Consider the following 15,917-nt stretch of genomic DNA (forward strand, 5'->3'; position numbering starts at 1 on the left):
AACCTACCAGTCACCTATACCAACGTCGTCTACTGCCCACCACCACCACCACCACTGCTAGTATTTTTGTCTGTAAATTGTGTGTGTTCTGAAGGGCCAATTGTCTGTATGCGGGATGAAAAATCCTGCTACCTCCATATGAGATCGGCTAACTCGCCTTCAATTGAAAAAGTCCATGTAAAGATTCCTCCTGTCATGACGAGAATCGAACTTAGGCCTTTTCTAATTGAAGGGCGCAACGTACTGTCATTCTTCCAGTTGTGCTACGGAGGCGCTTAATAACAATATTAATAACTTTTTTGGTCTGCGCAGTTAGCTGAGTGGCTATGCACTTCACAACTATATGCTTGGGAAAGGAGTGTCCTGGGTTTGATTCCCTTCACTAACGTGAAGAGCTTAGGATTATTTCAGACTATATGGACTACAGGGTTTTTCTCCCCACTTTATCTGGTTTTTCATCATGCAAGCAGGCACACCGGCCTTGAGAACTCAACGCTTCTACAGACATAGGATATACCAGGAGACATAGGGTTTAACCACCTTATCCTTGTGTATGGTTGCAGTTATATGAATAGAAAACCCTTGACACTGCAAGGTAAAAGAGGGGGGGGGGGAAGGATGAAGAAGCATAACCTTAATTTTGGGGTCAAATAGGCCCCATGCGACTACTTATGTAACAAAAAAAAGGTGTGACTAATTAAGGGTTAATATGTAAATTGCTTGAAATAGCTACATACAAATGAATCAAGTGAGCTAGAATTGTTTTATAACTGCATGGCAGCATCCTGAAAGGTTCCTGAATATTTTCAAAGTTAGCACTTTTTTTGGTATTGCATTCGAGGGAATTATCTCATCTTCTTTATACCATCTTGTACCTTGTGGTATCAAGGGTTTATCGATCATCGGACCGATAAGGTGGTCAGCCCTATGCCCCAGTACATCCTATGTCCTGCAGTGTTGAGTTCTCAAGGCTGGTTTGATTGTTCTATGGGATGAAAAAATCCCTGGATAAACTGGGGAAAAAACTCTATTGTCCATGCCCAAGACTGGCTAACTTGGCTTTGACTGAGGAAGATCCTTCAGCTCCTCACATCACCAATGGGAATCAAACCTAGGACACTATTTCTCCAGGTTGCGAAGAGCACAGCCACTAAGCTAACTGTGCAGAGGGAATTATGAAATGTTTAAAAGTTCCTCTTTATTCTGTGAAAGAATAAAGAGGAAAATGGTGAGTGAGAATAACAGATTATGACACTGATGAGAAAAATATTGATATTTAGAAATAAAGAGATTATACGAGGTTTGGCTATTAAATAACAAGACTGGTTGCAAAAATGTGGTTCATTATTACAATTGTACAACTTAATTATTATCCCCCTTCAACATACACCCTCCTCTATCTATACACCATTTCATACAAATTTTCCATTGATGGGAGCAGTGCTGCAAGTCATCAGGTGTTATCTGCTTCAGTAGTGCCCTTCCGTTTTCTCCTTTACATCATCCACTGACTGAAAATGGGTGCCTTTCAATGTGGATTTCAACTGTGAAAAAAGGAAAAAGTCGAGTACTATCCAGAAACAAAGAGACAATCAATGCACGGGAAAACTCCCACGTCACCGAGAATGAAAAAAAAGCAAGGATGATGAGCAAGTCAAAACTGAGGGCAATGCTGATAGTTTTTTTTTTATATCAATGGAGACATCATCTAAAATTCTCATTAGTAATTAGAGAATTAACCATGTAATAATGTAGCTTCAGCTTTAATGTTTTTTTTTATCTTTGTTTACATATTATACTCTGCTGCAACATTTTTAAAGCATAAGTTGAAATTACAAATTTCAACAATGATTTCAAACACATTTCATGATAACTAATAATTAAGGAATTGACAGCGTACACTAGAAATATATATTGTCCTACTTTGGCCAAACAGGCAGGACAGCAAATATCAAAATCTCAGAACACAATGATTACATCCGATTTCACCAGTACAGCCACTCTGGGCTTGCAGACCACGCTCTGGATACTTGCCACAGAATAAGATGGAAGAAAGCCACAGTAATACACCGCAGCAAGTTCAAATATGAGACTATTCATGGAATCAGCCTCAGCCCTCAGGAACATGCCAAACCTAACAAATTTGGATGCATGAGACTGCCCCAAATTTGGGAAACATTTATCAGAAGAACTTCAGCCCAAAGGCCAAGAACTACCAATATAGCCCGCTAGGGGGCACCATCAGAACTTTAGGAAAACGTTAGCTTCCTAGCTTCAGTTCTCATTTGCTGTTATGTAATGTGCACATGTCTTTGTATTAAGTTCCCAAGAAGATGGCAACGTGACGTTTGCCGAAATATCGGAAAGTATATATTAAAGTTTATTTAATTTATATTTCTAGTGTACACTGTCAATTCCTTAATTATTAGTTATCGTGTTTAACCAGCGTATAAGCCTCTCTACAAGAACAAACACATTTCACTAATGTATTTTGTTACTTTGTGTGTTATATATGCGTGCGCACACACAAACACATCCAGTGGTGAGCTATAAGGGGCTTGCCCGAGCCCTTTGTGAAATTTTTCTCAAATTTGGAGCCCCTTGTTCTTCTTGTTTACCTTTTTGAGAGTATTCATGGAATCAGCCTCAGCCCTTAGGAACATGCCAAACCTCAACAAATTTGGATGCATGAGACTGCCCCAAATTTGGGAAACATTTATCAGAAGAACTTCAGGCCAAGAACTACCAATATAGCCCGCTAGGGGGCACCATCAGAACTTTAGGAAAACGTTAGCTTCCTAGCTTCGGTTCTCATTTGCTGTTATGTAGTGTGCACATGTCTTTGTATTAAGTTCCCAAGAAGATGGCAACGTGACGTTTGCCGAAATATCGGAAAGTATATATTAAAGTTTATTTATAGCCCTTTGTTAAATTTTTCTCAAATTTGAAGCCCCTTGTTCTTCTTGTTTACCTTTTTATTTTTTCAAAAAAAAGAAAAAAAAACAATTTTTTACATATATTAAGTGAAAAACTTATACAGAAACCTAACAAAGTGATTTTGTTAAATAAAATATTGTATTTACTGTTACTACCATTTTACAAATACGAATTCACTTTTAGTAATCACATATAAATAAATAGGACTATAAAATGGAGTTTGTGGACGTGTGTAGTGAGTTTGATGGGCGAAAGGACTTATACAAGATGGATGGTTTGCATCTGAATGGATTTGGTGTGTAGAGACTGGAAAAAAGTGTTGCTGAATGAAGTGAAAGTGGATGTGCAGAATCAGGGAAACTAGAGCTCTTGGGGGGGGGGGGGAAGGAAGTGGATATGCAGACACCAGGGAGGCAGTTGGGTGTAAGAATGTGTATAATATGCCTGAGCTAGTACGAAGGGCAACAAATCAGAATGGGATAGTATAAGGCATCAAGATAGGGGTGGGACTAACAGGCTTCTGCACTTCATGTATACTAATGCTAAGAGTATTAGGAACAAGAAGGAAGAATTTTTAACTTTGGTTGGCTCTTCCTGGCCACAGGTTATTGGCATTAGTGAGACATGGCTGACAGATGATGATATAGCTAGTGGGATAAAATGTGAAGGGTATAGTGTGTTTAGGAGGGACAGAGAGAAAAGAATGGGGGGAGGAGTGTTATTGATGATAGCTAATGAACTGCAGCCAAAGAGAATTGAAGTTGAACTGCAGGATAGTGAAGAGAGCACATTTGAGGCTATTTGGTGTGAGATTGAGACTAGTGGAACAAAATATACAGTTGGGTGCTGCTATAGACCAGGTGAAGGAATAGATGATGGAGATAGTATGCATAGACAAATTGACACAATGAGTGGAAGGAGCGTAATTATTATGGGGATTTCAACTATGGTAACATTGATCGGAAGGAGGAGAGGATATATGCGAGGAAGGAATTGAATTTTATGCAGTTATTAAGGGATAACTACTTGACACAGCATGCAATGGAATATACTAGGGGTTCAAGAGTGCTTGACCTAGTAATTGCATCTGAGAATTTGACTGTCATGAATATGACCACATCGCCACCAATTGGTGAGAGTGATCATAAAGTCACCTGAGAGGTGGCTAAATGTGTGGAATTTTCAATTAAGAAAGGGTACATGTGAAATTACCAGGCTGGTAAGTATGACAAGTTTAGGAGATTGCTTGGTTCAGTGCCATGGCATGTAAAACTGCAAGGGCTGGAGGTTGATAGTGCATGGGAAGCGGCAAAGGAATGTTTGAAGTAGATAATGGCTGAGTATATACCTAGAGTCTGGATAGTAAATCAAGCAGGGGTTAAATGGATGAATAACACCATTAAGCTTGAGCTGCAAAAAAAACAAACAAACAACTTTGTAGGGATTTTAAGGAGAAAGGTGATCTACAGGCCCATGAACAGTATAAAGCACAGGTCAGAAGGGTAACGATTGTGGTAAGAAAAGCAAAAGCGGATTATGAAAGGAAATCAGCCACACAAGCTAAAGAGAATCCCAAACAGTTTTTTTGATATGCTGCAAGTAAAAGAAAAAATGTATACGGCAGAGTGATTTTAAGGAATGCCGATGGTAGGGAGGTAACTGAATCAGTTGATGTAGTGGAATTACTGAGCGAGCACTTTGCAAGAGTATATCATCCAGGTGGATGATATTTCAGGAATGAAGGAACCAATAGCTTATACGGGAATTGAGATGAATGAAATGCAGGTGAATAGTATATTACAAAACCTTAATGTGAGTACATCTGTGGGATTGGATGGTATACCAGCTCGAGTCATACGTTAAGCAGCTAAAGAATTGTCAGTGCTCTTGACCATTTTGTTTAATTGGAGTCTCGGGTCTGGGTTAGTCCCGAGGGGGTGGAAAGAAGGGAAAATAGTTCCACTGCATAAAGGAGGTTCCAAGATCGGTCGGTAATTTGCAACAGCAAATTACCGACCGATCAGGATATCAGGTGTCATTTTAAATTTTTGGAGAAAGTAGTCGAGAAAAATACAGGAATGGATAGATGAAAATAGGATACTGTATGGGGGACAGCATGGTTTTTGTGAAGGGTAGATCATACCTCACTAACTTGCTTATGTTTTATAACACAGTGATGGCTGAACTGGATAAGGGTAATGGTTATACAATGATACTGCTGGACCTTGCTAAGGCCTTTGACAGGATACCACATGGAATTCTAATCAGTAAACTGCAGCATATGGGGATGGATATAGGGTTGGTGAGATGGATAGGAGTGTGGTTGATGGCGAGATATCAGAGAGTAGTTTATTCAGGGGTAGAGTCCAAAAGACGACCTGTGACTAGTGGTGTGCCGCTGGGTTCTGTTCTTGGACCACTGCTATTTAATTTGTTCATTAACGATATAGGAAAGGATCTGAGAGGAACTGTTCATTTGTTTGCTGATGATGCAAAGTTGGGTAGAGGAATAGTGAATGCACATGATGTCAAAATTTTGCAGGATGATTTGGATAGATTGGAGGACTGGACTAAGGAGAATGGATGTCAGTTTAATGTGGTAAAGTGTAAGGTTATGCATTTTGGAGTGAAAAGATTAGCAGCAATATACCACATTGGTGGAACTGTACTCCAGGAGGCTGAAAAGCCAGGGATTTGGGAATGTTGGTGGATAGGGAGTTGAAGTTTAGGGGGAACATTGCAAAAGTGGCTAAATCAGCTCACAGTGGCCAGCCTGGCTGGCCGAGTGGTTAGCGCAACCACTCTCCAGCCAAAAGGCTGTGAGCTCGAATCCTGCTTTGGACATTGATGTTCTGAATGTCTGTGGAAATACCAGTGGTGGTGGTCAGTGGTAGATGGCATTCGTGTATTGTGAGTGGTGGAGACAGAGTTGTAGATGAGTCCTCCCTCGATGAGTCTTTGGAAATCCCTGGAGGTCTAAAATAATAATCACTTGGTTACTGAAGAATATTTTGAGAGCAGAGACAAGCAAGTTATTGTTCCTCTGTATCGAGCCTTGATAAGACCTCATCTTAACTACTGTGCCCAGATCTCGGCACCAGGGTTTCTTCTTGATGGGGAGGAGGTGGAGAGGATCCAGAAGCAAGCGATCAAGATTATAGCAGGTCAATGGAATGAACCTTATGAGAACAGGTTGAAGATTTGTGGGTTGCAGAAATTAGTTGATAGGCAGAAAAGGGGAGATATGATTGAGACATTCAAATTACTGAAGAGTTTCTATAAGATTAATTCAGAGGATATTTTTCAGAACAGGAGGTGGGAGGACTAGGGGACCATCCATGGAAATGTGGTTTGCAAGGGTGTTAGAACTTTTTTACTTGGAGAGTGGTGAATGAGTGGAATAAGTTGCCAGAGTGTTGTGAGTGCCATGACTGTGAATAAGTTCAAGGCAAAGTATGATAGATACTGTGTGGATGTTGAATAGTTGTTCTTGACATCATGTTTAGGGCTTCCCTCGATGAGTCTAATGACTCCTTGGAGTTGCCGGTAATAATAAATAATGCCCTTTGATTATCACTTGAAGTATAAAAACAAAAGAGAAATAAAATGTATTTCAATATTATTGTGTTTAGATAATATTTATGGATCGTTTGTCATAAAAACTTCTATCACAAACAAAAGAAATTTATTTTGTTTATAAAAAATGCGGACTATTTCATATGTGTGATTATAAAAGATTTTATTCTTATTATATTTTGATAGTTAAAAAATGTTTTTCTTATGTAAGATAAATTAACACAGATGATTGTGTGCAAATATTTCATGTTTAGATCATGAAATATTTGTTTAAAAATGATAGCCTTGACAGGTTGATTGTCCCCTTATACTTTTTGATGCATTTGTACACAAGCTGTATTAATAAACGTTTTTGTGAAATACGGCTTTTTTTTCCTGCTCAACGATGTTAGCCCTTTTTTAAAATTTCCATAGCTCACCACTGCACACATCTAGTTAATTTGATATTGAAAGGAGGTGGACAAAAGACATTATGCTTATAGGTTCAAATTGAAAGAAAGAAAGAATTCTAGAACTAAAGCAGCAACAAAAAGGGACACTTACCCCTTTTAACATCTTTCAATACTGTGGCACTAAATGTTGATGGCTGACCTTCATGAATGGTGAGAGAAGTTGGAAAAATGGAAAAACCTGGTCCTTTAGGTTCCTCACCAGGAACTATAGTTAAAAAATGAGAACAATTTATGGCATTTATAGCAATACAAATAAACATATTAAGAAATGAAAACATTTTGATTGTTTGCTTTTTTTTCAAAAAACAAAAAAAATTAACACAGAGTATATTTTTGGGATGTATGAAATAAAGCACTAACATCCATCTCAAGCTAAGTCTTCATTTTATATACATTAATATATATATGTATGTATATATATATATGTATGTATATATATATATATATATATATATATATATATATATATATATATATATATATTAAGCAAAAATTGAGATGTTTTCGGTCTGCAAGAAATTAAGACTAACAGGATCATTAAACATATCATTGTTATTATCAACTTTCTATCATCTAGAGATAAAAGCCCATGTTTGATGATGAATAGCATGAACTCAACAAATATGTAAGATAGCCAAGTTGTGTTTGACGTGTTCTTTTATGTTTACGAGGAAAAACAAACTCCAGCCAATACCTGAGAAAGACTAAATCAGTGCTTTAAAAAATAATAATAGTAATAAATACACACATGTAAAAAACACGAATCACTCTGAAAAATCAATTCTTATATCTGTTGATCAGTCAGTTTTTCAACTCTAATAATGAATAAAGGTATTCATATTTTCTCTGCACCTCCTTATTCCAAGATAGTGATTGGTTGCTGCAGTTTAACTTTATTCTTTTTCTTATAAGTATTATTGACAGCAGATCTCCATGGAGACAACACACTCATCAATATATCTGTCATGACTGAAGTTTTCTATGTGTACGTATTATTATTATCAGTGTTCTTTTTCTGGAAAAAAAAAGGTGCCAGTACTCACCATGAAGATGTTATTACAGCAACTTCCAAAATTTTAACATATCCTCTGATATACCCTCGTCATCTCTAGATCGCTTCTTGCTTTTGGTATAAACTGCAGAATGACGACCTCGGAGCAGCCATGAGTCCACATATTTGCCTGGGTTGAACTGAGTGAGAGAAGGTCCTACTATCCTGATGAACATCAGTGCAGAAGTCTGTACAAGCAGAGACGACCTAGATAAAGTTACTATAAGATTCATCTTTCACATTCACTGCAAGATATTGCAATTGTGTCCAAAGAGTGCTTTAGAGGAAGTAGTATGTCCGGGACATTATTTTCTTGAAGATATTCATGGAAACCACGAACTGCTTCTCTTTCATTTAAGCGAAATTTGCGTGCTAACTTTTTAATTTTAGCTTCACCAAATGTCAGATGCTTCCCAGGATTTTCAGGCCAACACTTGGAATCTAAAATCTTAGCACATTCAGGCAAATCAGCATCATCTCCTTGAAGCAGACACTCCAACAGCTTCTTTCAGACTTTTATCGAAAGCAAATGAACTTATTGCAGGACTGTGTCTTTCATTTTTGTGGAGCTCAATCCCTTTGAGCTTCATGTTCTTCTGACTTTGAAGAGAAATACTGTGGTACGGAGCAGGATTTTCAATTCTTTCTTCAAAGAGTTGAATTGTATTCTTCATCTTCCTGTCTGCTTTGTACAAGTCAATATTTCTGTCTTGGAAATCTAGACTTTGTTAACTAAGTTCTTGGAGAGCATCACACATAAGGCCCAAATCAAGAACAAACTCACATGACGTTATTTTTCTTAAAAGGCCCACATAAAGAAATCAACCTGTTTTGCTTCTACTGCTGTCTTATTTTGCCTCCAGAAAGTGATAGACGAGGGCTTCAGAGTCTTGCCACACTGCAGAAACAATGCAAAAGCTAGATGCAACCCAGCGAGTGCTTAAAATTCTGCCAATTTTAAGAAGTTGAAATTCTAGAGTCGCTGCACATTTCTGTAGTTCCCTAGCATTCTTAGGTGAAGCATGATAAGTAACATAAAGTTTGTCCATGAAACTCTTAAAGCGATTCACTCCTACCACATTGTTCACTGTATCACTAACAGATAATTCAAGGCGATGGCTAGCACAATGCCAGAAAATACACTAGGAAACTTCTCTTGCATTAGCCTCCTTACACCATTACAGCTGCACCTTCACAAGTTACAAAAAATAGATACTCCTTTAATTAATCTTCAGATAATCCTAAACACTCAAGATGACTAATTAAAGAGTTTAGAATTCTTCTAGCAGTTACATCTGATAACACAGTCCAACACACTTTTTGCTGACTTTTATATGAGACTTGTTTTTTACTAATTTGGGTGCGCTGATATCAAGATTTTCCTCTATGGCATTTTCTTTTTGCTAATTTGTAAGTTTTTGATAGTTTTAAGGAGGCAGTACTATTTAGAGGATCAAAAAATCGATTTTTTTAATATTATTTTCTGAAAGTATGTACTTTTAAAAATCTGTTCCTAACTTTTTATCAAGAAATTCGAAAAATTCCCGAAGATATAGCCTATTATTCAAAGCGGTGTGCAGATCAGAATCGGAGCGCTTACTGCTCTCGCTTGTTAGTAAACGAATAAATGCGTAAGAACCTGCAATGGCACGTACTGGCACTTTGAATGCGAAAGAGACCAATAATTATAACTACTTAACAATATTCATTAAAAATTACAAGAATATTTATAAAAAAATAACAATTTTACTTACACATTAGTTTCAGGGAATAAATTTTGTTTGTAGCAATTTCTGCTGTGTGTTCTGTTTTGGCAATCCCTTTGAATACTCCAACAGTAGTCGGCCATCATGTGAGAATCCCATCTTCCATAGTTTTTAAGTCTTGATGAAATCTTTCACCTTTTTCATCGCTTACAGCACCTAAATTCTCGGGAAATCTATCAAGATGACATAGGAAATGAAGCTTTATGCTCGTGCTGCAACCTAGGTGCTGGAAATTTTCAAGCATTGTTTCCACTAGATCTTTGTAATTGCACACTTTTTTGTTTCCAAGAAAATTATTCACAACCATCGTAAATGAAGTCCAGGCCTCTTTCTCAATTTCGTTCATAGAGTTGATGAAATTTGGGTCTCTCATTAAAGTTCTAATTTGCGGTCCATCAAATCCACCGGCTTTAATTTTTTCATAACTAAGTCATGGAAATTTTTCACATGTATTGGAAACAGTCACCTTGTAAATCTAAAGCTTTAACATACTGCTTCATAAGACCTAGTTTAATATGCAGAGGTGGAAAAATGATTTTTTCTCTGTCGATTAAAGGTTGATTTATAACATTCTGTTCTCCAACATTTAAGGATATTCTAAGAGGCCGATGTTTCTGACTCCAGTGTTGGTTTCTAGCTTGACTATCCCAGAAGCATAGAAAACATGGAAACTTTGTATATCCTTTTTAAAAGCCAAGTAAAAAGTTCACCATTTTAAGATCCACACAGATGATCCAGTTGTCTGTATATTTTAATAAATTCAGAACCTTTTTAATGTCCTCATATGTTTCCTTTAAGTGAACTGAATAGCCAATAGGAATTGAGCCATATACATCCTCATTGTGTAGTAAGACACACTTGAGACTTTTGCTTGAACTGTCGATAAATAAACGCCACTCATTTGGATGATATTGTACAACACTCATTTCAGTTTAGTAAACCTGACACATTGTTACAGTAAACAAACCCACACTCGTGTTTAAAATATTGTACGAGATTACTTTCCCTGCTACGATAAAATGTTATCTTCGTATCTTGCTCCAGTAAGTTTTTTTCATTTAATCTTGAAGCTAACAATTCCGATGATTCCTTTGATAGGCCCAAATCTCTTACTAAGTCATTCAATTCTGCTTGAGTAAAACGTTGCGGTTCAGAACTAGAAATTAAATTTTCATTGTCTAAATCAACATCCAGGTCTTGCTCCTCAAGAACATTTGGCATATCCCGATGACGCTCGTTCTCAAGTAAAGGAAGTCCTTTATAAATTGGCATGGCTATTTCATTGGAATGAGCAACTGGCCGAATTGCTAGGTCAAGATTTGGATACACAATTTTTTTCTTATTCTTCTTATTATAACCAGAAGTCTGAACTAAACAAAAATAGCAATCATCTATGAGATTTTTCAGTTCACACCAAATCATTGAAATGCCAAAAGCAAATTTTTGGCGTTTTCCCTTGCTCCACTGTCGTAAATTTTCTACATGACTTACACACTTTATTTGGAGCCCATGACTTGTCCTGATCTGCAATTTTTACGTCGAAGTATGCAAAGTACACTTTCTTAACGAAATCAGTGATATTTGTCGTTTGACTGGGAACAGTAAAGCTGCCACAAATGTAGCAGAAGGAATCTACACTATTGACACATTTCCGAGTAGTAGACATGATGTATTTTCTTCACTGCCGACTAACATGCAATTAATAAGACAAAAAAATCCAGAGACTTTATTGAAACGTTATAAGCACTCTTCATACGTTCACGATCGATTAACGATTGACTGATTTTGATCGTTCTTTGTCCGGTATGACGCATATAGCATTCATTTGTTTTAGGTGTTATCGCCTACTTTTCATCACCTAAATGTATTTGGTCGGTTATTGGCCTCTCTCGCATTCAAATCCAGTACGTGCTGTTGCAGGTTCTTACGCATTTATTCATTTACTAACAAGCGAGAGCGGTGAGCGCTCCGATTCTGATCTGCACACCGCTTTGAATAATAGGCTATATCTTCGGGAATTTTTCGAATTTCTTGATAAAAAGTTAGGAACAGATTTTTAAAAGTACATACTTTCAGAAAATAATATTAAAAAATCGATTTTTTGATCCTCTAAATAGTACTGCCTCCTTAAAACTATCAAAAACTTACAAATTAGCAAAAAGAAAATGCCATAGAGGAAAAACCTGACGTGATAGAGAAAAATAGGTTTGATGTTTGAAATCAGCGCACCCAAATTAGTAAAAAACGTGTCAGATCATAATCAGCAGAAAAAAAAATTTTTTTTGTTGGCCAGTGTAATCGATCAAATCTAGGAAAAGACTCACAGGAGCCAAAAGTTCAGGAGGAACCACACAAACAATAACAGTCAATGTTGTGTTACTCACAGTTGTCGATTCATCAATAAGTAACAATATTTTGTTCTTGGAGTTCACTATATTGTATATTAATATTTTTCTCATTTCATGAGATATGGCTCACAATGTTAATGCAAGCATTTGCAGAATGAAGAATATATCCCATATCTAGGTCATTAAGTTCCTGTAAATATATTTCGTCTTCAAAGTTATTAAATGATTGATTTCTCCTCGCAACTTTTGTAAGCGGTTCAAAGTTACGTCTTTAGTATGAGACAAAGTATTTAGGAAAACTTTTTATAATGTTTCGTTTTTTGCTTCAGATTTTATTTTTTGGCATGCTGTGTACGCTACTCTCTCTCCTTATGATCGTAAATCTTTTTTGTTAATGACATTAGCTGTTGTTTGCGAGATTCTCCAAAATGACTGATTTTGCCATTTGCTCACTCTGCTGAAATTTTCATTTCCATGTGTTTATCGAAGGCAGGACTTCAGACATCACGACTTGCTTTACAGCCCAACATTTTATTCTTGACATACAGCCACTCGTTTCTTTTGCAGAAATCATTTTTCTGCAAAAGTGTCTAACATTCGGACCAATCATTATCAGAATCTGCTTCCTTTTGACCACATGGATCTTCGGTCTTGGTTTCATGATCCTCTTCACCAAGTGTATTTTCGGTGCTAGTTTTCTGTTTTACAGGATCACAAGTACACTCAACAATTTCTGCTTCTTCAGCCTTCTTTTTTTTACTCATCGACGAAAAATAACAATCAATGTTGTTGTGTTGCTCACAGTTGTCGATTCATCAATAAGCAACAATATTTTGTTATAAAGTAACTACTTATTGTACACAATTTGAACAATGATTGCACTGATTTAACTTAGATTAATTCAAAATTCTCGTGAACACCTGCCTGTTGCATAGTGAATATAGAATAGATAAACTGATATTGGAAATAATCGGAAGTGAACACAGCTTCCAGTTTCCGTTTGTATACCATCTTATGAGTAATCAAAACTTAAAATTCAATTCGTGAACACAGTACCATCTACCGGAACATTTATAATACATTTTGCTGTCAATAAATCACAAATTTTTAAAAACTTAAGAATAAAAGTGCCGGCACTGCGTACCGTTCCATACCGCCAGAAAAAATGCAGATTATTATTATCATTATCTGGCCTCCTCTAACTGATACAATGTGTCAACATTGTATCAGTTAGAGGCTCACTGTGAGAGGTACACACTATTGCACACAATGCTCATCCAACCGTGCTTTAAACTGATACAATGTGTCAACATTCACAAAACATTCAGGCAATGTGTTCCACTCATCAGCTACTCTGTAACAAAAGCTGTCTGCTGCATTATTGTAATATCTTCTTTTATTCTTTATTACTAATTAGCAGTGCACACTGTTCCTCTCATCACCTTTCTCATTTACTATACTGCATATTATGTTTATCCACCTTCCATATTTACTAGTCATATGCCTATGAACACTGGAAAATTTATTTGTTAGACTGTGCCATCCAATATATCAATATTCGGCATAAGACTCAATAAAATGTCCAGTAGATCTCTCTCTCACTAGCGTAAATTCCTTCAACAAAATTAACATAAACAGTCATGGTTCTTAAGTAATTAAACTGCGCTTTTAATGCCTTAGTTGTTTCCTGCTCACGGGTCCGATTATTTTTTACAAACAGTGCATTGTAAGATAAAGGATCAGGCAGCACTCTTTTAACAAATAATTAAAATATTTATTTACATTAATATGAAATATACATGAATCAAACGACAGGGAGATTGCTTTCTCTACCGATCTATAAAAAATGTTTAGCATAAAATTAGAACCCTTTTACTTCAACACTAAATAATCTCTTTAACTCAAAAACTTATTTACTCTATGCTTACAAATTCAACTTATTAAACTTCTAGTTTACTTGCAAAGAGGTTAGCTAACTCTCTGTTAAGTTATTTTTACAAATTTGATATCAACTTCTAACATGCCAATTGACTCTCTTATGGACACTTCTTATTACTATTAAACTAATTCCTAACAGTCCATATATAACATATCTCCTAGATTATAAGAGAAAATGTACAAAAGGATGGAACTTACAGAGGCTCTGTATTGCACATTCAGTCAAGAGTCTTGCACTAAAGTTTTTATGGCATTTCTTTCATCTGAAGTTTTAGGCTTCCTTCAGGAGTGTCTTGCTTCAGCGGTATGATGTTGGGATCAGGAGTGTCTTGCTTCAGCGGTATGACGTCAGGATCAGGAGTGTCTTGCTTCAGCGGTATGACGTCGGGATCAGGAGTGTCTTGCTTCAGCGGTATGACGTCGGGATCAGGAGTGTCTTGCTTCAGCGGTATGACGTCGGGATATTGGCAGGCTTTTGGACTGCAATCTGCGGTACTCGAATAGCATATGCATGAGGTTTCAGCATATGAGCAAATTCTCCTCTGGATCCTAGTTCAGGAACTTCTACTTCTAACTTCTGCTACCAATTGCCGATGACTATACCTCTAATTGCCGACTGGCTCTCTTCAGTAACAGCGCTTTGCCTTGCTCTGTCAGCAACTGGATCTCAGCTCTCCTCTGTTGGCAACTTGACCTGGACACTCCTCTCTCGTAACTGGGGCCTTGCCTCTCTGCCGCCACTGCTCTGGTTCCAACTCCCTCTCCTCTGCCGACGACTGGAAGTCCCTTATGCTCGTCTCAGTCCCCTTTTATTTTCCCGTTCTCCGGACCTTGCACTAAGGGTTGTAAACCCCAAAGAATTTGACTCTTTCATCTTCTTTTAAGTTCAACCCGCTCTTTGTTCTCCTCCGTGCACTCTTTTGATCGTATTTTGCTGGGCAGTGGAAACTTGTTTCTAAAAGTAGCAGACCTCTTTGATACTTTGCTTGTAATTTCAGGCCACGGAAACTTCTCTAGCGGCACTATTAGATACTAACTTTAAAGGTGTTATGTGCAGAGCTTGTAAGCAACTTTCTCATACACAAAAATAATATACAACTTTCTTGTGCTCTTACACATAGCTATATACAAAGTTCCGATGGCAAAACATTGCCTTTATTTTTGACATTAAAACAGTAAATATAGTCACTTCCCATAGGGTTAACTACATTAATATTTAGCAAAATATACATAGAAACAAACAAGGTTCTTTACAGTTCTCACAAGACTTGACTTCTGCAAAATCGATGCAAAGTGCTTTGGTATTTTTAAGCTATATTGAATTTTACAACTCTCCATGCAAAGAACCTGCACCTCATTCCTCTGCTCATATACTTCTTACACAGTTTCCAGCAAAAGCCTCTTATTCGACTCCCCCCCCCATCTCCCATTCTGTGAAAAATCTCTTCCATGTCAACCTAAATAACAACTCCTGTTATTTAGGTTGACATGGTATGATATAATCATAACCCCCCCCCCCCTTCTTCCTCCTATTAATGAGGCTCTGCAACTTATATTCTCTCAATCTGTCCTCACATTCCAAACACCACTGACCACCTTTGTGAATCTTCTCTGGACCCTTTCTAACGTATTCTTATCATGATGAGAATCTGGTGACCAAATCTGTGCATAATCATCCATATGAAGTCTGATCAAGGCCTTGTACAATGGTATCATAACATCTGTATTTCTGCATTTCAGGGTCATCCGCATCATTGCCATTATCCGATGTGACATCTTCACAACTTGTGAAGATGTCACAATGTGGCCACTGAATTTCAGGTTCTTGTCTGCCATTATTCCCAGATCT

General features: G+C 37.2%; 1 protein-coding gene across 1 annotated transcript in view; it reads right to left on the reverse strand.

Annotated features, from left to right (window-relative positions):
* LOC150096673 (twitchin-like) overlaps positions 1–15,917 on the reverse strand; it is a 2,440,784-nt gene that overhangs the window by 12,897 nt on the left and 2,411,970 nt on the right. The window contains exon 130 of the mRNA XM_090408679.1: positions 7,057–7,170. Coding sequence (XP_090264805.1) covers positions 7,057–7,170 — 114 coding nt within the window. The remainder of the gene's footprint in view (positions 1–7,056; positions 7,171–15,917) is intronic.

Source organism: Typopeltis vanoorti, chromosome 18 (assembly GCF_054136105.1).
Source record: "Typopeltis vanoorti isolate ZY-2024b chromosome 18, IOZ_Tvanoo_1.0, whole genome shotgun sequence".
NCBI lineage: Eukaryota > Metazoa > Arthropoda > Arachnida > Uropygi > Thelyphonidae > Typopeltis > Typopeltis vanoorti.